This window comes from Monodelphis domestica, chromosome 7 (genome assembly GCF_027887165.1).
Source record: "Monodelphis domestica isolate mMonDom1 chromosome 7, mMonDom1.pri, whole genome shotgun sequence".
In the NCBI taxonomy this organism is placed as follows: Eukaryota; Metazoa; Chordata; class Mammalia; order Didelphimorphia; family Didelphidae; genus Monodelphis; species Monodelphis domestica.
The window spans coordinates 246,858,792-246,879,381 of NC_077233.1; the positions used below are offsets into that span (position 1 = coordinate 246,858,792).

At 37.6% G+C, this 20,590-nt stretch overlaps 1 protein-coding gene and 1 pseudogene across 14 annotated transcripts in view; both read left to right on the forward strand.

Annotated features, from left to right (window-relative positions):
* Window positions 1–20,590, forward strand: part of C9orf72 (C9orf72-SMCR8 complex subunit) — a 44,102-nt gene that overhangs the window by 3,154 nt on the left and 20,358 nt on the right. For 7 of the 14 annotated variants that reach the window (XM_007498100.3, XM_016423839.2, XM_007498105.3 and 4 more), the window contains 2 exons: window positions 15,502–15,990; window positions 20,384–20,443. In XM_007498100.3, coding sequence (XP_007498162.1) covers window positions 15,547–15,990; window positions 20,384–20,443 — 504 coding nt within the window. In that variant the 5' untranslated portion in view covers window positions 15,502–15,546. Of the gene's footprint in view, window positions 1–4,690; window positions 4,785–14,818; window positions 14,910–15,501; window positions 15,991–16,126; window positions 16,242–20,383; window positions 20,444–20,590 lie in introns of those variants that run through there. The other 7 variants (XM_056806637.1, XM_056806638.1, XM_056806640.1 and 4 more) reach the window with 4 other exon arrangements.
* Window positions 13,828–14,643, forward strand: LOC130455636 (60S ribosomal protein L15-like; annotated as a pseudogene).

Below are 20,590 nucleotides of genomic sequence, written 5' to 3' on the forward strand. Positions count from 1 at the left end.
GACCTATAACAAGTGGAGATGTGTTTGTGAACTATTTAATAAGTGTCACCTATGAACTCTGCTGGATATTAACTTAATATTAAATATCAAGAAAGTATAGTGAGTATACCAATATTAACAGTGTAGAAAAGAAGCTTAAGAATACTGTAATAGAAGGCAGCTGAGTCACTCAGTGAATAGATAGCCAGGCCTGGATTAAAATTTCTCAATCCCAGTTGCCTAGCCTGTACCATTCTTCTGCCTTGGAACCAATACTACATAGCTATTCTAAGAGTAAAAAGTTTTAAAAATAATAACAATACTGTAGTAAAATGCTCAAGTTGCCATATGTTGGTCACCATTAGAGGTTATGGACATTCAGGGTCCAAAAAAATATACAGTATGTATTTACTGAAGCACAGTTTCAAATATGTGAATTGATCACAGAATTTTAGTTAGCAGGAATCTGCAGACTAAATACTGGGCCTGAAGCCAAGAAGACTCATCTTCCTGAATTCAAGTCCAGTCTCAGACACTTGATAACTAGGTAATCCTGAACAACTCACTTAACTGTGTTTGCTTCAGTTCCTCATCTGAAAATGAGCTGGAGAAGGAAATGACAAACTGCTCTGATAATCTTTTCCAAGAAAACTCCAAATGAGATCATGAAGATTTGGACACAAAAAGACTTGAAGAAGGGTCAGCAGACTAAATGTGGTTGTTGTACAAATCATAAATAAGGTAGATCTTTTTAAGCAAAGTAGGTGTCCCTGGATGACTTCTTAGGTGCAGTTTATGAATAATTGTATTTTTTTTAAAGAATGCATACTTCTTGGCAGGACAGTCTTTGTTGTTATTTTCAAATTTCTAATCTAGAGACTAGACCTAAATTTAGGGACTAGCTAGATTTTTTAATTTTTAGTGAAAGGAAATTGAGTGTGTATATGTGTTGGGAGGTAACCAGAGGATGTTGATTCCCAACATACAAGATAAAATTCAAATTGAGAAGATGGGAAAGGAAGGTGAGGATCTATATAATTTTTATTTTTTTACCAATTACACGTAATAACAATTTTCCACATAAGTTTTCTGAAGTTATAAGAGCCATACTGTCTCCTTCCTTCACTTCCCTCCCCCTTCTCAGAGATGGTAAGCAATTTGATCTGTAGTTTACATGTATTATTGTGCAAAATCTATTTTTATATTGTTCATTGTGGTAAGAAAATGCTCATATAAAAATCAAAATCCCAAAATAAAAATAAACTAAGTTGAAAAATAGTATGTTTTGATCTACATTCCAACTTCATTAGTTCTTTCTCTGGACGTGGATTAGCATTCTTTGTCATAAGTCCTTCAGAGTTGTCCTGGATCATTGTATTGCTGAGAGTAGCTAAGTGTTTCATAGTTGATCATTGTACAACATTGCTGTTACTGTGAATGTGTTCTCCTAGATTTGCTTTTTTCAATCTGCCTCAGTTCATGTAGGTCTTTCCAGCACTTCCTGAAATCATCCTACTTATCATTTCTTGTAGCACAGTAGAATTCCATCACCAACATATACCAACATTTTCTCAGCCATTCCCCTATTGATGAACATGCCCTCAATTTCCAATTCTTTGCCGCCACCACAAAAAGGGCTGCTATAAATATTTTTGTAGAAGTATAGCCTTTCCCCTTTGGAATATATACCTAGTAGTGGTTGTACTGGATCAAAAGGTAAAAACAGTTTTATACCCCTTCAGGCATAACAGTTTTATACCCCTTCAGGCATTTACGCAATAATCTTGAAGAATCTCTGTAAAATCTTTTAAGTATATCTGGTCAAACTGTTTCCTGAAGGACAAAGGGGAGAATGAAGAAACTTCTGTAGGTTGTGGTCACAGCATGGTTTATCATAAATACCTTCCTTTGATTCACTTCCAAGGAAAGAAAGCCAGGCAAGCTATACTGAGTAAAGTGCCAGCTGAAAAAAACAAGAATTCTCCAGGTGGAACTCCATTACTTCTTTGCTCAAACAGCAAGTTATTTGTTAGAATACAAAATGCCCTTCTGGCTATAGAAAAATTGTACCAAAAATACCAGGTGCCTGTTTAAAATTCTTATATGTCATCTTATTCTGCTCCTGGGAGAGTGACCAAGCCAGTCATGTTGAATAAATTCTTAAAATAATGCCAGGACACAAAAAATAGATTGTAATATTAACAAAACATTCTTGTTCTCTCTTTCCATGCAAGTTGTCCCTGGAGACCGTTATGATGAATCACCTCATTTTCTTAGGAATATACTCTCCAATACTGTATAAGTAGTATGTTATATTGGAAAAAGGTCTCTGGTCTTACATCAGTCTTTTCAGATACGTTTCCAAATGTGGATTTTCATCACATATGAAGACAGCATGCACGATAAAGGGAAGTGTCTACTAAACTTTCTGCCTGGTAGATGGGCTAAAACCTACCCAACATGCATCAGCCTAGATTTTTCCTTAAAAAATCGAAAAGCCACCCTCAGGTTTAATTGGGCTAGAGTGGCCTAAGTACAAAAGCCAGCCCAGGAGGAATTAGTAGTTCCCATGTTGACATGAGCACTCCATGAAACTGTGCCCAACTTACTCATTGGTATGTTTTTGCTAAGTATCCCTTCTAAGCTATGACTAAGTAAATGTTGTTTTATAACTAACTTATTTCATTCCAATCTGGAACCTGAAACTGCCATATTAACCTGACAGAATTTCAGTAATAAATATTTTAAATGAACTTCTTTATAATCATTATAGTATATAATTAGCACTACATTAATTTTATAAAATATTTTCCCTTAATCAAGTTTTGCTTTATTTCAGTTAAATTTTATTATTACCTCCTCTCCTCAACCCATTACAGTTTGGCTTCTACACTCACCATTCTACTGAAACTGCTCTCTTAAAGGTGGACCTTGTGAAGATTAAATTAACTCTTCCCCTGCCCATTTTTAGGTTTAATTACCAGAAGCAAATATACCCCACTAACACTTGAATGGGGGAGGTCTGTGACCCACATGTGTAATAGTGGGTGACGAATCAGAATCGACTGACTGCCCCCAGACAGTCCTAAGCAAAGCTTTAGCTATAATTGGTACATGTAAAATGGAAGAAAGTCACAGGAAGTGACAAAAAGGAATGGTCTTTAAAAATGCCAAGAACTTCCTGTGAAAGGTTTTTTTCGATCTTTTGTCTTCAATTTGACTTTGGAGGAGCTCTGAGGATCTCTGACTGCTTCTACTTTCCTTAAAACTACCACATGGAGTGAGCGAAAAAAGGTAGATTCCTTTCCTGGACTTTCTGAAGGGACTAACCTCAGGAGAGGCTTCCTACATCCCCAGGTCCTCGACTCAAAGTTGAGATCCCTCCAGCTAAGGACTAATTTGCCCTGCCTGGGTTGAGCCAGAGGCTAGAGCAAAATACTTAGTGCATAGGCTAGATATCTTACCCTATCCTCTCTCTGATTTTCTTACTCTCACTCTTTCTATATTTTATAAATAGTTAAAATAAATCTCTTTGGAATTTGACTAAATTCCTGGCGACCCTACTCCTAAATAATATAGTCCAATCTTTTATATTAACCCCTTACATTTCTACTCCTTACAACCTCCTTATTGTCAAATCAATCAGCCTTTTCCCATCTTCACTCTTCTTAATCTGTTTATACATGTTCATTTGGTTTCAGAGATGCCACACTCTGAAAGAATCGTGTCCCAGATTGCAGCTCTGTTACTTGACTACTCATAAGACCTTTAAGGTCATTTTCTCTCAATTACTAATCCTCCTGTGTTAAATGATGTTCTGACTTTCAAGAGGCAGTGTAGTTCAGTGCAAAGAACTCTGAACTAGAAAATCTTTGTTCAAGTAGATTATAATCTCTCAAGGGCAGAAACTAATTTATCTCTATATCTGTAGCATCTTTAAGAGCCCTGCACATAGTGTTTAAGTATTTATGGAAGTCTCATCTATTTCTTGTGTGACCTTGGGTAACTTATTTGACATTTCCTATTTCCTCATCTTTAAAAGTAAGAGACCATACTGAGTCATCCCCAAGACTCCTAACTTTAACAATTTTTTTTTTAAACCCTTACCTTCTGTCTTGGAGTCAATACTGTGTATTGGCTCCAAGGCAGAAGAGTGGTAAGGGCTAGGCAATGAGGGTCAAGTGACTTGCCCAGGGTCACACAGCTAGGAAGTGGCTGAGGCCAGATTTGAACCCAGGACCTCCCGTCTCTAGGCCTGGCTCTCAATTCACTGAGCTACCCAGCTGCCCCCATAACTTTAACAATTTAATGAATCTTCCTCACTTTTTTTTTTAAACTCTTACCCTATGTCTTAGAATTGATACTAAATATCATTTCCAAGGCAGAAGAGCAGTAAGGACTAGGAAATGGGGGTTAAATGACTTGCCCAAAGTCACTCAGCTAGGAAATGTCTGAGGCCAAATTTGACCACCTCTTCTAGACTCCCAGCCTGGTGTTCTATTCACTGTGCTACCTAGCTGTCCCTTTCCTCACCTCTTAATGTGGGTCTGTTTGGGGGCCACTTTTCTCTTTATGCTCTTTGTTTTGGCGACCTCATTTTTTCTCCCCATTAACTTTATCTGTCACCTTTATACAGATGACTGACTCACATATATGTCTGTAATCTTAACCTCACTTCTGAACTCCAAATCTCATCTCCATCTGCTTTTAGGACATCTTAAGATTGATTGAGAAGCATCATGGAGTTGTAGAATGCTGGTCTTGAAATGAGGCAGACCTGGGTTTTAGTGCTGCTCCAGATACTGGTTAGTTCATTAACTCTGAGCAATAAGTTCTAAGCCTTTGTTTCTTAATAAAATGGAGGTCATAGCAATTACCTCTCAGATTTTGTGAAGATCTAATAGAATAATGTATGTCCTGTACTTTGCAGGCCTGAAATTGCTAAACTTGAGATGCTATTATTTGTGATGATGATAATATTATAGTCCCACTAACATTTTGAATTCAACATGTACTTAACCAAATTTACTACCTTCTTAATTCTGTTTCTCTTCTTTGACATTACTCTTTCTGCCTATGGTTCTATCATTCACCTTGCCTTCCATATTCTTAACTTTGCTATTATTGTTGACTTCCCATTTGTTTACTTTTCATATCTTATCAATTACTAAGTCCTATTGATTCCATTTCCATGACATCTCTCACATCTATCTCTTCTGTTTTCCCAAAGTCATCATCTTAGTATAGAACTTCATTACTGATTCACCTAGATTTTTACAGTAGCCTCATGACAGGACTTTCTATCTGCACACACTTTTCCATTCTGTCCTTCATATTATTATCAAAATAATACTTTTTTGTACATGCATTGTCACTTCTGTTCAAAAATCTTAAGTATCTATTTCCTATGGGGCAAAATGCAGATTTTGGTTTTCAAAACTCTAAAATCTGGCATCCACTTGTATCTTTTCAACCGTATCTCATATTTCTTTGCACACATCCTAGCCAAAGTGGATTATATTCTAATCTCCAAAAATACATAACACTTCTGTCTTCTTGGATTAAATTTACACTATTCCCTAATCATTTCCTCACATTGAATTCTGTGTCTTTTAAAATCCAATTCTCGTTATTTCCATGAAATCTTTCCTTTTCTCCTCCCCCTGTAGTTTTTCCTCAGATGTGGTATGTATTATGTGCTTTGATAGAGATAAATAATACTGTAAGCCCCATGAGAGTATTCTTTTTGTCTTAGCTAAACTGTATTTTCCCTAGTGCACAACTTGACTACAACTGTAGGTGACTAATAAACATTTTAAATGATTGAACATTTTATACGACAATTCATAGAGTCTCACTTTTCATTTTTTTATGATGAACATAAGCAAACATACTACTATGAAGAACTGTAGAACATAGTCCAGAATCTTATTGCAGTGGATAGGGAAATAGAGAATTATATTAAAAACTTGGCAAGATCTCCCAAACTGAGTGTATAATTGGTGATTTTAATATAAAGGTGGATGTGAGGGAACACGGTGAAAATTTGGTTCAAAATGAAGTAGGTCAAGGTCTTAGAGATTCCCCAGAAACCTCATGCCTTTACTTGGAAAAGTTTCTAAGTAGGCTTGAGATATGACAAGCACTAATGTAGGGGTTAAAATTAAAGTTGGACTAAATATAAGAGAATGTGGTCGCCAAATTTAATATGTCACAAGTCAAATGACTTTAGCAGCTTTGTTTACAAAATAGAGGGAAAGAGTAAAGTAGAAAAATGAGAAAGAAGGTAAAGAAGGTATCTATCCTATCACACTAGATAATTACTCTGGCCAGCTCAAACCAAGCAGAGCTTGTTAAAACTCTCCACCAGAGGACTCTCAGTTGGAGGGCTGTTTAGCTGGAGGACCTGGTGGTGAATAACCTCATGGCCTCCTCTGGCAGTTAATCTCTCCAGAAGCCAGGAACAGTGTCAGCCTTTTCACTCACCCATGTGGTAGTCTGAAGGGGAAAATCCAAGAGCCAGAGTCCCAGCTCCTACACAATCCAGATTCAGGACAAAGAAGTGTGGTCACAAAGTTTTTGCCACTTTTAAAGACCCTTCTTTGCATCACTTTCTGTGCCTTCCCCCACTTTACGGTGACCAATAGAAGTCTATAACTTTGCTTAGGACTGCCCAGGGGGAGTCAGTCATTTCTGAGTTGTCACCCACTTTAGCATGTGGGTTGAGGACCTTCCCATTTAGTAGTTAAGTAGGGTATATACATTTCTGGTAATTAAATTTAAAAGTAGGCAAGGGGAGAGTTAACTTCTTCACACTAACAATCACAAAAAATGAAAATAAATCTATTGCACAACAGGAAAGGACTTATAGTTGTAGCAGTCATTTCAGAAACAATTAGACACATACATCAATGGTCAAAGTAAATACCACTATTTAGAATTACAGCACTTAGAATATACTCCAAAGAGATCACATAGAAGGAACAGGACCCATATTACAAAAATATTCGTAGCAGGGTTTATTGTTGTATAAAAAAAAAAAAAGACTCTGTATGGGTGCCTGTCTGTTGGGGAATATTGTAAACCTTAAAATTTCTTAGACTTATAAATGTTGGAAATTTCACCATTGGAAAATTTCATACTTGAAAAATTTCCTATTGATAGTGGGAACTCTATTGGAATGTGAACCCCATTGGCAAGGGAGGTTCCTCCTCCTCCCCTCTTAAGATTTCTTTAGGACAGAAACCTTTTGCTGAACAATGGAAAGGGCTTTGACCTATGCTTAAGCATAGAACAGGAAGTTCTTTGAGTCATGATTGATTTTAGAATTGATACAATAGAGATACTTGGAATGACAGAACCAGGTCTTGGAAATTACAATCTCCACCCTACTCAGTCCTAACAGGATTTAGGAAGGGCTGCAGCATAGATCAAAATTTAATTATTCGAATCTCTACCCTACTGAGGGTAACAGGATTTAGGAAGGGCTGTAGCAAAGGATCAAGATTTAATTATTTGAGAATATGACCTTCAACAGACATGTGCAAAGCCACAGACCTCTGGGCGGTCCTGGGTTAAGGTAGAGCCACCATTGGCACAGGGAAGACATGGACAGTGATTGGTAGATGTGAGAACTGAGGGGAGGGAACTTGGATGGTTTCCTTAAAGATAGAGGGGTCTGAGGACTGAGGAGGTTGGTTGGAGAGGTGGTGCTTTGAGAGTCGGCTCTGAAGGAAGCTGGAGGTGGAGGCCCCTGAGACTGTTTCTCCATTTTGGTCATGTGAGTAATAGGGACTGATCTCCTTTCTTTGCCCCAGCTATCTAAGGGCTTGGGCCTTTTGGCCCAGCCTAAACAGAAGGGGTATTTAAGCCTTATTCCCTTCTCTCCCCTTTTCTCTCTCCCTCTCTCTTTCTATCTCTAATACCTTTCTTCATCCTGTTTGTAATTAAACTCCATAAAAGGTTGACTGCTGACTTGAGTTTTCATTTAGGAATTACTTAGCTGAATTCCTTGGCAACCTTAAATTAATATATATCAGTCTTTTAAAGTGATTTCCTTGTCACAATATTCAGCTGGACAAATTATGATATATTGTTGGAATAGAATATTATTGTATTGTTAGAAATTGCAAAAATGATAGATTTAGAAGAACTGATACAGAATGAAGTAAACAGAACCAGAATAATTTATATTGGGATTGACTGAGAAAATAATCAATTTAAAAAGAATTGATCAATGACCAAACACATCTTCACAGATATAGTAGAGGGTGCATCCTACCCCTTGACAGAGATGATGGACTAAAGGTTCAGAAAGGAGAATTTGTTTTGTGTTTTGGACATGGCCAATGAATAGATTTGAATTGCTTTCCTTTTGTTTTTATAAGGGAAGGATTTTGATTTATGAAAAGTGGGGAAAGAGGTCTCACACTAGCAATGACAAAAAAAAAGCATCAGCAAAGCATTTTAGTGATAAAAATAAAATCAGAGGGAAACAAAAATGAGAAACTGGAATTAGCCTGCTGAATTATATACTTTAAAAATTGTGTATTTTATAGGATGTGGTGGCTTAAATACTCTTCCTTTTTTTCTGTTCTTAACAGGTAGAATGAGTTCAGAATAACAAAATTTTTAAAGTGAATAGGCAGTAACTGATTTTATAAAGCAGAACCATATCTTTGTAGTCACAGTGAAGAAAATATAAGATCTTGTCAGATTAGTTGTTGCTTTCCTTACGTAAAAATAATATGCAATTCTTCAGATTCAATTACAAGAAAACTATTTGATGAACTAAACAAAATGAGGAATACAAACAGAAGGGACAGGCTCACCTGAACTGTTCACTGGTGAAAGGATATCTTTTGCTGAGTCAAAACTGATTGATCATTTGGAGAACTCAAATGATCATAAACAGTTACTGTTGTGTTTAATCCACAGAGCCTTGGAATTCTTGTGTTTCTTAATTCTTAATTGTTAATTCCACAATTTAAAAATAACTGAAAAGACCATCAACAATGGATGAAAAATGCTTGATACCCAGACTTGCAGTTTGATAGAAAACCCATTTACTTAATCCCATCATTGTGTAAAAATTCTATCAGATTTCTAGAACTAGAAGCCATGAGTTTAATTCTAGAGTCTAGCCTTTAGGCGCCTCTCTCTCTCTCTCTCTCTCTCTCTCTCTCTCTCTCTCTCTCTCTCTCTCATATAGATCCTTCCTCAAAATAATCCATTCCTCAACCTGTTCACTTCCATATTCTTCCACCCCATTTTGTTATCAACCACATAAGCACCATTTCCATGTTCACAAATTCCAAAATCCCCTTATCTGACCATAATCTATTGGCTTTCTGCCTTTTTCTTCTCCTGCCCTCCTTTACATAATTCTCACTTCTCAATTCTCCTGCAAACCATCTTTAACCCATCTTGACCCTTGCGGGAACCAATTCAACTAAACATTACACTCCTTTTAGATTCCCTAGGCTCTCTATCACTTCACTGAAAGATCTCTGCCAGGTGTGACATGGAAATCACATTAAAAGACTTATATATATTAATTTAAGGTCGCCAAGGAATTCAGCTATGTAATTCCTAAATGAAAACTCAAGTCAGCAGTCAACCTTTTATGGAGTTTTTAATTACTAACAGGAGGAAGAAAGGTATTAGAGGGAGAGACAGAGACAGAGAGAGAGAGAGAGAATGAGAACCCAAGGCCTTGGATCGCTGAGGCAAAGAAAAGAGATCAGTCACTATCACTCACGTGACCAAAATGGAGAAACAGTCTCAGGGCCCAGGCTCCAACAACCTCCTTTCCTCCACCCAGGAAGTCCCCAGACTCCTCAGCTGTCCTCTACCTCACTTCCTGTGTCTCCCCTGTGCCAATGGTGGCTCTAGCTTAACCCAGGACCGCCCAGAGGTCTGTCCCCTTTGCACATGTCTGTTGAAGGTCATATTCTCAAATAATTAAATCTTGAGCTTTGCTGCAGCCCTTCCTAAATCCTGTTACCTTGAGTAGGGTGGAGATTGTAGTTTCCAAGACTTGATTCTGTCATTCCAAGTATCTCCATTGTTATTGATCAGGAAATAGCCAAATCCCATCCTCTAAAGAATGGTTTGAACAGGGTTGAGTAGTTTTGAAATTCACACAGGCTTCAACCTTGGATAACTCTTACCATATGCCGCTTTCACTGCTACACACATTATACTGAGCAAAGCTGGAGAAAATCATATAACTACTCTGCCTTCACTACAACTTTATGTTACACAATCTCAACTGGGCCCTCACTGCCATTAGACAATCCGATTTTACCTTTGATCAACTCATTATTCTACTCCACTGGCACTCCTCAAACCTCCCATGACTCCTGTTTCTCCTATCTTCTCAGATTTGAATTCTTGCTCATACAGAAAAAAAAAATGGAGGCCATTTCCTGTGTACTTTCTCCTCTCTTTTCCATCTCTTTTTTTTTGGGGGGGGGTGTTTATTATTTTTTTAATTTGAAAAAATTTTATTTATTTAGAATATTTTTTAATGGTTACATGATTCATGTTCTTTCCCTCCCCTCCTCCCATCCCCCTACACCCACCTCCCATAACCAACAAGCAATTCCACTGTTTCCCATCTCTTCACTTAGATGTTTCCTTCCACTTTTTCATCCTTCATCCCTGTCTCACATGATAAAGTGATCTTATACCTTATCAAAGCTAAATCCTCCACCTGCTCTGAATCCTTTCCATCCTACATCCCCTGAGAGATTTCCCCACTCTCATTTATTTTCACTTTCACAGCTTATTTCCTATTGTCTACAAACAAGGTCATCCACCAAAAAAACCCCAAACAACTTGATCCTTTTATCCCCACTAAAATCTTATACCTCTTCTGCCCTTTGTGGCTAACCTCCTTAAAAAGACCATCTACAATAGATACTTTTGCTTTCAACTTTTTTTTTTTAAGCCTTTCCATTCTGGCTTCTCACCTTAACATTCTACTGAAAAAGTTACTAGTGGTTTCTTACTTGTCAGATCTAGTGGCCTTTTATCCATCCCATTCTTAAACTCTGCACTTGGGCACTCTGCTCTTTGATACTCTCTAGGTTTGGGGGATATCTCCTACCTCTCTAGTAGTGCCTTTGTTGGATCCTCTTCTAGATCACAACCTCTAAGAAGAGGTATCCCTCAAGGTTCTGTCCTGGCCTTTCTTGTCTTCTCCATTTTTACTATGTTACTCGATGATCTTTTCAGCTCCTGTGCATTAAATTACCATCCCAGCATCCATATTTGGTGGGGATGTAAGACTAGGTCATATTTGGGAACTTAAAAAGTGCTTTTATTGATCCTAAAATGTTTGCTTCTATTAAAGTTGGTCTCTAATACTGAGTTTCCCAGTGTTGTTATATGGAAGTAGTATAATGTCAGAACAATAAAAATTACTGGTAGTGTGAAAATTGCAATGGAAAGATATGACATATATGTTATTTGCAAATAGGAAGTAATGTTTAGCCACATATGAGCAGAATAGGGCATAAGGAAGGGATGACCATGTATCAAGAAAGAGAAGTAGTATATGGGTAGCCTATATATTAGGCCCTCCTTGGTGAGCCATTTCTGAGTTCTGATGCCCAGAGAGCAAATTCAAGCTGTCTGTGAGTTCCCAGATTTAACAGAGAAAAATGCTTGCTTTGGGCAGTTGGACAAGGGGGATGGGGCATGCAAAAAATGTCCTCTGGCACTAGGAAGAGGAGGAACTGATCAGTTCCCTGAATGCCAACTCCGTACATGTGCCTTGTATTCACCAACAGTGTACTAGGCTGTTTTTGTTTGTTTGTTTATTTTAACCTTACCTTCTTTTTGTCTTAGAATTCATATGGGTTCCAAAGCAGAAGAGCAGTCAAAGCTAGGCAATAGGAGTTAAAAGTGACTTGCCTAGGGTCACACAGCTAGGAAGTGTCTGAGGCCAGATTTGAATCTTGGCCTTCCTGTCTCTAGGCCTGGCTCTCAATCTATTAAGCCACCTAGCTGCCCCCCTGGGTCCACTTCTGCCCTAATACTCTAATATTGCACAGTTCTCCTCAGCACCTTTTGTACTTTTGCCTGATTTTTAAGAGGCCTATGGATTGATTTTTGTCAAGTGTCATTTTTTGCTACTCACATGCTACTATCATTCTACCTTTTCTAATTTTCTGCTTATAATTTTCTATAATCATGGGGAAATATAACCATGCTTACTAGAATTCTATAAAATGAGAATAAATGGGTTCTGGATAAGATCTAAAGGGGACAGATGTGTAAATCTTAATAAGATTTATAGGCTTCATTTTTCATTATTTCTTATTCTAATTTCCTATCCTATTATTATTTTGGCTATTTGAGTTTATCAGATAAATGATCACTGGAAAGTGAGTTTATTTACTTTATCAATAAATATTTATTGAACATATTTTATAGTATGTATTATCCTAAATCTGTATGTCTATCATTATCCAAATGGAAATCACATTTGAAAATTTCTTTACTTTAAAAAAATGAAAAAACAATGTGAAGAATGCATCAAAATTATCTGTTATTATGGTGTTTTAAAATTTGAAGATAGTAGCAATGATGAGCAGGATGATTTCAGAAAGAGCTAGAAAGATCTACATGAACGGATGTGGAATGAAATAAGCAGAACCAGAAAAACAATGTATACAGTAATAACAATATTGTAGATCAAATATAATAGACTTTTGTCAACCTTGAAAAACACAGAACCACCAAAGTAGTTAAAAAGAACAAGTCTTTAATTAGGACAAGAAATACAGTGCTCTATTGATCACTATCTAGAGTCAAGCTCTGGGACTCTGGGAATATTGTCTCTGAATTGAAGAATTTATATCCTATATACACTCTGGGGAATGAAGGAAAGGAAACTCACTAATTGGCTTACATGAGACAAGAGAAGGAGGATTCTGGCCTAGGGCTAGACTACTTGGGAGAGGCCAGGATACTATGGGAGAAACTTATAAGACAGTGATGGTAAACCTTTTAGAACCTTTTAGGGACCCTAGCCATAATATGTCCCACCCCACCCCACTTTATGCAATGCCCTCCCCCACTATGTTGGGAGGGGTGGAGCCAGGTTCCCATACATCCCTGTCCCCTAAGCCGCCTCCTATAACTGCAGAGACCTATTCCTGTATCCTGCTGAATGGGAGGGGGGGGGGTCAGATTGAGGGAACTGCTGTAAAAGAAGCCTGGGGGGACATGGCTCAGAGTCTGAGGACTCTGAGGACCCCCTCTCCTGAATTTGTGGGGCGGGCTGACTCATGCCTGCCCAGGGAGGAAGCCTCCTCCTGCAGCCACAGGGACATCCAGCCTTCAGGGAGCAGGCCAAGAGAGTGGGCTGATTGCTACTTGGATCTGCTGGGAAGGTGGAAGTTGGGGGCAGCCTGAGGGGTGAGGCCAGCTCCCAGCTTGCTTGTACCTGCTGGGGGAGACCCATCCTTGCATCCATCCTTCCCTGGGCTGCCTTTTGTGCTGGGCCCCATGTGAGGGGTGGAAGTGGGGGGGGTTGGAGTCACCCCCCAGACTAGTGGCTGGCCAGGAAGGACGGAAGAAAGTGGAAATCTTGTAGGGGTTGGGGCCAGACTGGGTGAGACACCTCTTTTCCCCGCTCCCTGCAACTCCGAATCCAAGACAGGGGAAGGTGAAAGGGAGGGAGATGTGTGGCCTAAGTGCTCTCAGGGGAGAGGGAATAAGCACAGAGGGGCAGGGAGGTTTATGAGAGTGCCCACAAAGTCTTTGGCACCATGCCAAGGTTTGCCATCATTTTAAGACAAAAGGGTATTTAAGATATGATTATATCTGCTAATTCTATCTAAGCTTAAATCATTGGGTATTTTAATAAGGCACTGCCAGCTGTCTTCCCTGCACCACGCCTTGCGGCCCACCAAATTCGACAAGGCCAGGTGGCTGGGCTACAAGGCCAAGCAAGGTTATGTCATTTACCGAATTCCAGTGTGCCATGGGGGGCCAAGTTTGCCAGAGCCTTCAGTCTGTAGCAGAAGAGCTTGCTGGCTGCCACTGTGGGGCTCTAACAGTCTTGAACTCCTACTGGGTGGGTGAAGATTCAACCTACAAATTCTTTGAGGTTATTCTTATTGACCCATTCCATAAAGCTATTAGAGGAAACCCTGACACTCAATGGATCACCAAGCCAGTGCACAAACACAGAGAGATGCATGGTCTTATCTCAGCTGGCTGGAAAAGCGGGTGTCTTGGAAAGGGTCACAAGTTCCACCGTACAATTGGGGGATCTCGCCATGCTATTTGGAGAAGGCGCAACACTTTACAACTGCATCGATATCGTTAAATTGTGTTCATTTGTAAACTTAAAGTTTAATAAACAAAATTTAAGACAGTAAAAAAAAAATAAGTTCAGTTCAGTAATAGTTAAGTCTAAGATAAGGGTTATTCTGGAACTTCCCTGAAGACAAATTCCTAAGAGACGAAAGTAAATTTGGGGTTCCATAAAACAAGGTCATCGCTACTAACAGCAATATAATAATCCAGAATAATTCTGAGGGACCAATGAAAAAGAATGCTGTACTCCTCCAGAGAAAGAACTGTTGGAGTAGGAATTTTTATAAGGAAGAGAGGGTTAGAGCAAGTTGCAGAGGCATGAGACTAACAGGGAGAGAATTCTAGAATGGGAAAGTAAGGGAGAGACAGTTAACTGAGGTTTAGGGGTCTTTCTCTGGTTTTGACCTTGAGGGGCAGGCTGCTTTTCCTTTGTGGCTGACACTACCCTGAATTCCCTATCATGTCTTGCTGTCCATCTGTCTTGCTTGCTTTGCTAATCTGCTTGTTATCTACTGCAGTTCCTGGTGTTCCTGAACCATCTGGCATCTGATTGTGAGACTAGGCCAGGGTCCCTTTTGGATCTAGGACCTTCCGTGAGTGCTATCATGCCTACACAGACCCTTTTCTTAAAACCAGCTAAGGGGGTGGGGGTGGGGTGGGGGAGTTAGTTTAGCTTAGCCAAGAACAGATCCTTGGGCATTAGTTAGACAAATTAGTTTTAGGTTATCCCATACCCTTCTACCTTATTTCTTTTATTAAACCTACTTTCCATTTCACTGCGACTGTATGTATCATCTTAGAGTCAGACTCTGCCTGCACTGGACTCTGTTGGCCTTCCCAAATCTGATCCCATCCCCTAAATCACCCTATAACAGAAAGCATAAGTTTTTTCCCTTGTTTATTTAGGTATATGTTTTCGGTCCTTTTGTTTGTTTTATAAGATTATTCACTTACAAAAATAAACAGTATGGAAATTTGTTTTGCATGATAATACATATATAACCCAGATTGAATTGCTTTTCAGCTCTGGGGGCAGGTGGAGGGAAGGAGACAATTTGGATCATATAACTTTGGAAAACTTAGGTGGAAATGTATTAAATGTAATTGGTTAAAAAATCATTTAAAAATTTGAATATATTAAAAAGAGAAATTTAATAGTCCTTTTTTTGTAATTTCATTTTTTAGGTTGTCACCTGAACATCATGATAATGTGACAGTTAGGATGCAATCATGTCAACTCTCTGTCCACCACCATCTCCAGCTGTTGCCAAGACTGAGATTGCTTTAAATGGTGATTCACCTTTATTAGCAGCTACTTTTGCATACTGGGACAACATTCTTGGCCCTAGAGTAAGGCACATTTGGGCTCCCAAGAAACAACAACTGCTTCTTAGTGATGGAGAAATAACTTTTCTTGCTAATCATACTCTAAATGGAGAAATCCTTCGGAATGCAGAGAGTGGAGCCATAGATGTGAAGTTTTTTGTGTTGTCTGAAAAAGGAGTAATTATTGTTTCATTAATCTTTGACGGAAACTGGAATGGAGATAGGAGTACATATGGACTGTCAATAATACTTCCACAATCTGAACTCAGTTTCTACCTTCCCCTTCATAGAGTGTGTGTTGATAGATTAACACACATCATCCGGAAAGGAAGGATATGGATGCATAAGGTTAGTAGATTGCTGAGTCTAGCATTTTATTTACTTTATTATTGTATTCTATTTGGTCTTGAGAAGTGATTTTAGATGTTTAGGGAGAAAATTTCTTCTCCCAATGCAAATCAGCACCTGTTCTACATTTTTACAGTTTTAGTTGTCTAGGTCATTGAGAAGTTAATTGCCTAGGCGTCCAATACCTACTACTTTAGCGGAGATGGTGTCCACTCCAAGGAATCCTAGTCTACTGCAGTATTTCTTGAAAGGTCAGTGTTTCACAAGTTAATCATAACAAAATACTTTTCAGGGATAAAATAGAACCAAATATCTTTTATTCAAGTGAAAAATTTTGGAAACAAAGAAAAATTCTTAAGCAAGATAAGAGGAAATAAAATAATCTTAATACAAAATCAGTTGGTCCTTTTGAAATTCTACACTACCAAATGTTAGTTTTGCCATTTTATGTTATCATTCACATGGTACATGTACTGTTAAACATAACTTTTTTTTTATTTTATTCAGTCAATTTAGAACATTATTCCTTTGTTACAAGAATCATATTTTTTCCCTCCCTCCCCTCCACACACCCCTTCCCATAGCTGACCTGCAATTCCACTGGGTATTACATGTGGCCTTGATCAGAACCTATTTCCATGTTGTTGGTGTTTGCATTAGGATATTCATTTAGCGTCTACATCCCCAATCATATCCCTTTGACCCAAGTATTCAAGCAGTTGTTTTTCTTCTGTGTTTCTACTCCCACAGTTTTTCCTCTGAATGTGGACAGCGTTCTTTCTCAGAATTGTCCTGGATCATTGAACTGCTGCTATGAAGTCCATTACATTCAATTGTACCACAGTGTATTGGTCTCTGTGTACAATGTTCTCCTGGCTCTGCTCTGCATCATTTCCTGGAGGTTGTTCCAGTTCCCATGGAATTCCTCCACTTTATTATTCCTTTGAGCACAATAGTATTCTATCACCAACAGATACCACAATTTGTTCAGCCATCCCCCAATTGAAGGGCATCCCCTCATTTTCCAGTTTTTTTGCCACCACAAAGAGCGCAGCTATGAATATTCTTGTACATGACTTTTCCCTTATTATCTCTTTCGGGAAAAACCCAGCAGTGCTATAGTTGGATCAAAGGGCAGACAGTCTTTTATTGCCCTTTGAGCATAGTTCCAAATTGCCCTCCAGAATGGTTGGATCAATTCACAACTCCACCAGAAGTGCATTAATGTCCCAACTTTGCCGCATCCCCTCCAGCATTCATTACTTTCCATAGCTGTCATGTTAGCCAATCCTCTAGGTGTGAAGTGATACCTCAGAGTTGTTTTGATTTGCATCTCTCTGATTATAAGAGATTTAGAACACTTTTTCATGTGTTTATTAATAGTTTTTATTTCTTTAACTGAAAATTGCCTATTCATGTCCCTTGCCCATTTATCAATTGGATTTTTTGTACAATTGACTTAGATCTTTATAAATTTGAGTAATTTAGACCTTTGTGAGAGGTTTTTGTTATGAAGATTTTTCCCTCCCATTTGTTGCTTCCCTTCTAATTTTGGTTGCATTGGTTTTGTTTGTACAAAAACTATTTAATTTGATGTAATCAAAATTATTGGTTTTACATTTTGTGATTTTTTTCTAACTCTTGCTTGGTCTTAAAATATTTCTTTTCCCAAAGATCTGACATGTATACTATTCTGTGTTTACATAATTTGCTTATAGTTTCCTTCTTTATATTCAGGTCATTCACCCATTCTGAGTTTATCTTGGTGTAGGGTGTGAGATGTTGACCCAAACCTAATCCCTCCCATACTGTCTTCCAATTTTCCCAACAGTTTTTATCGAATAGTGGATTTTTGTCCCCAAAGCTAGGGTCTTTGGGCTTATCGTAGACGGTCTTGCTGAGGACACTTACCCCAAGTCTATTCCACTGAATCTCCTTTCTGACTCTTAGCCAGTACGAAATTATTTTGATGACCACTGCTTTATAGTACATTTTGAGATCTGGTACTGCTAGGCCACCTTCCTTCACATTTTTTCATTATTTCCCTGGATATCCTTGATCTTTTGTTCTTCCAAATGACCTTTGTTATGGTTTTTTCTAATTCATTAAAAAAGTTTTTTGGTATTTCAATGGGTATGGCACTAAATAGGTAAATTAATTTGGGTAGGATTGTCATTTTTATTATGTTAGCTCATCCTATCCATGAGCAATCAATGTTTTTCTAATTGTTTAGATCTAGTTTGAATATTGTGGAGAGTGTTTTGTAGTTGTGTTCATATAGTTCCTGTGTTTGTCTTGGCAGATAGATTCCTAAGTATTTTATATTGTCTAGGGTGATTTTAAATGGAATTTCTCTTTCTAACTCTTGCTGCTGAAATGGGTTGGAGATATCTAGAAATGCTGATGACTCATGCGGGTTTATTTTGTATCCTGCAACTTTGTTAAAGTTGTTGATTATTTTGAAGCTCTAGCTTTTTGGTTGATTCTCTAGGATTCTTTAAGTAGACCATCATATTATCTTCAAAGAATTATAGCTTGGTCTCCTCATTGTCTATTTAAATACCATCAATTTCTTTTTCTTCTCTAATTACTACTGTTAGTGTTTCTAGTACAATGTTAAATACTAGAGGTGATAATGGGCATCCTTGTTTCACTCCTGATCTTATTGGGAAGGCTTCTAGTTTATCCCCATTACAGATAATGTTTGCTGATGGTTTTAGATATATACTGTTTACTATTTTTAGGAAAGGCCCTTCTATTCCTTTACTTTCTCGTGTTTTCAATAGGAATGGGTGTTGTATTTTATCAAAGGCTTTTTCTGGCTTTGATATCTATTGAGATAATCATGTGATATTTGTTGGTTTGCTTGTTAATATGATCAATTATGTGGATGGTTTTCCTAATATTGAACCATCCTTGCCTTCCTGGCATAAATCCCAGATGGTCATAATGAATAACTCTGGTGATCACTTGCTGAAGTCTTTTTCCTAGTATTCTATTTAAGATTTTTGATCTATGTTCATTAAGGAAATTGGTCTATAATTTTCTTTCTCTGTTTTTGACCTGCCTGGCTTTGGAATCAGTACCATGTTTGTGTCGTAGAATGAATTTGGTAGAACTCCTTCTTGGCCCATTCTGTCAAATAGTTTGTTTAATATTGGGATTAGTTGTTCTTTGAATGTTTGATAGAATCCATTTGTGAATCCATATGGTCCTGGGGACTTTTTCTTAGGGAGTTTTTTGATGGCTAGTTCAATTTCTTTTTCTGATATGCGATTATTTAAGAATTCTATTTCTTCTGTTAATCTAGGCAATTTATATTTTTGTAAATATTCATCCATATCACCTAGATTGCTATATTTTCTGCCATATAATTGGGCATAATCATTTTTAATGATTACCTTAATTTCCTCTTCATTAGAGGTGAGGTCTCTCTTTTCATCTATGGTACTGTTGATTTGGTTTTCTTCTTTCCTTTTTTTAATTAGATTGACCAGTACTTTGTCTTTTTGTTTTTTCAAAGTACCAGCTTCTAGTCTTATTTATTAAATCAATAGTTCTTTGACTTTCAAGTTATTAATTTCTCCTTTGATTTTTAGGATCTCCAATTTAGTTTTCATCTGAGGATTTTTAATTTGTTCACTTTCTAGTTTTTTAATTTGCATGCCCAATTCATTGACCTCTGCCCTCCCTAAATGAACTCAAGGATATCTGGCACTAGATAAGTAACAATACCATCGCTGTGATGTTAAGATCTTTCTCATAGTTCTATGTATTCTTGCCATCTCTTCTTAATCTCTTCTGCTTTTCTTGAACAGTAAATTTGATAGTGTGGTGGACCTTAAAGGGAGAAAAGTCTAAGAAGGCAGTAGGGAACAGGGAGTATTCCAATTCCCTCAGTGGATTGGTGGTGAACTAGAGGAAGGGAGGTGATAAGAGTTTGGAATTTTACTTTGTAAAAGTCCCTTACAAGTTTTATTAAATCTTGGGAAAACTTTTGCTAGGTCACAAAAGTTGTTTTTCACTATTCAGCCCTATTTGTTACATCTAACTTTAGCATTTTCATTTGAGAAGTTATAGGTCACTAAGATCAACATTCTTGCAAGTGTTCTTTTTTTTGTTTTGGTTTTTTTTTTTTGTTTTTTGTTTTTTACTGGAAAGCAAAGTATGCTTTTGTTTTGGCCTTTCCTTATATGTGTGGACCATAGTAGATGATAGCATAATTCCATACTTCTTTCTGCCCAGAAAATGAAAACCATCCATATCAAGTCCCCAAGAGTTTATGAAGTAAAATTTCACCTAAAAGTAATTTACCAATTATTTTGTTTGTATTAACATACAGCCAAATACTAACACTCTTCTAAATTAAGCACTTTTTTTTTTTTTTGCCCAGGAGAGGCAAGAGAATGTCCAGAAGATTGTATTAGAAGGAACAGAGAGAATGGAAGATCAGGTAAGAAGAATATGCTATCAAATGCTACTGTTCTTAAAGATAATTAAAGGTTTTATATCTATATGTGTGTGTATATATGTTTATGTAACATATATACACACATTCTCACAGATATATGTCTTTGTGTAAGATTTGGTGGATCTTTTG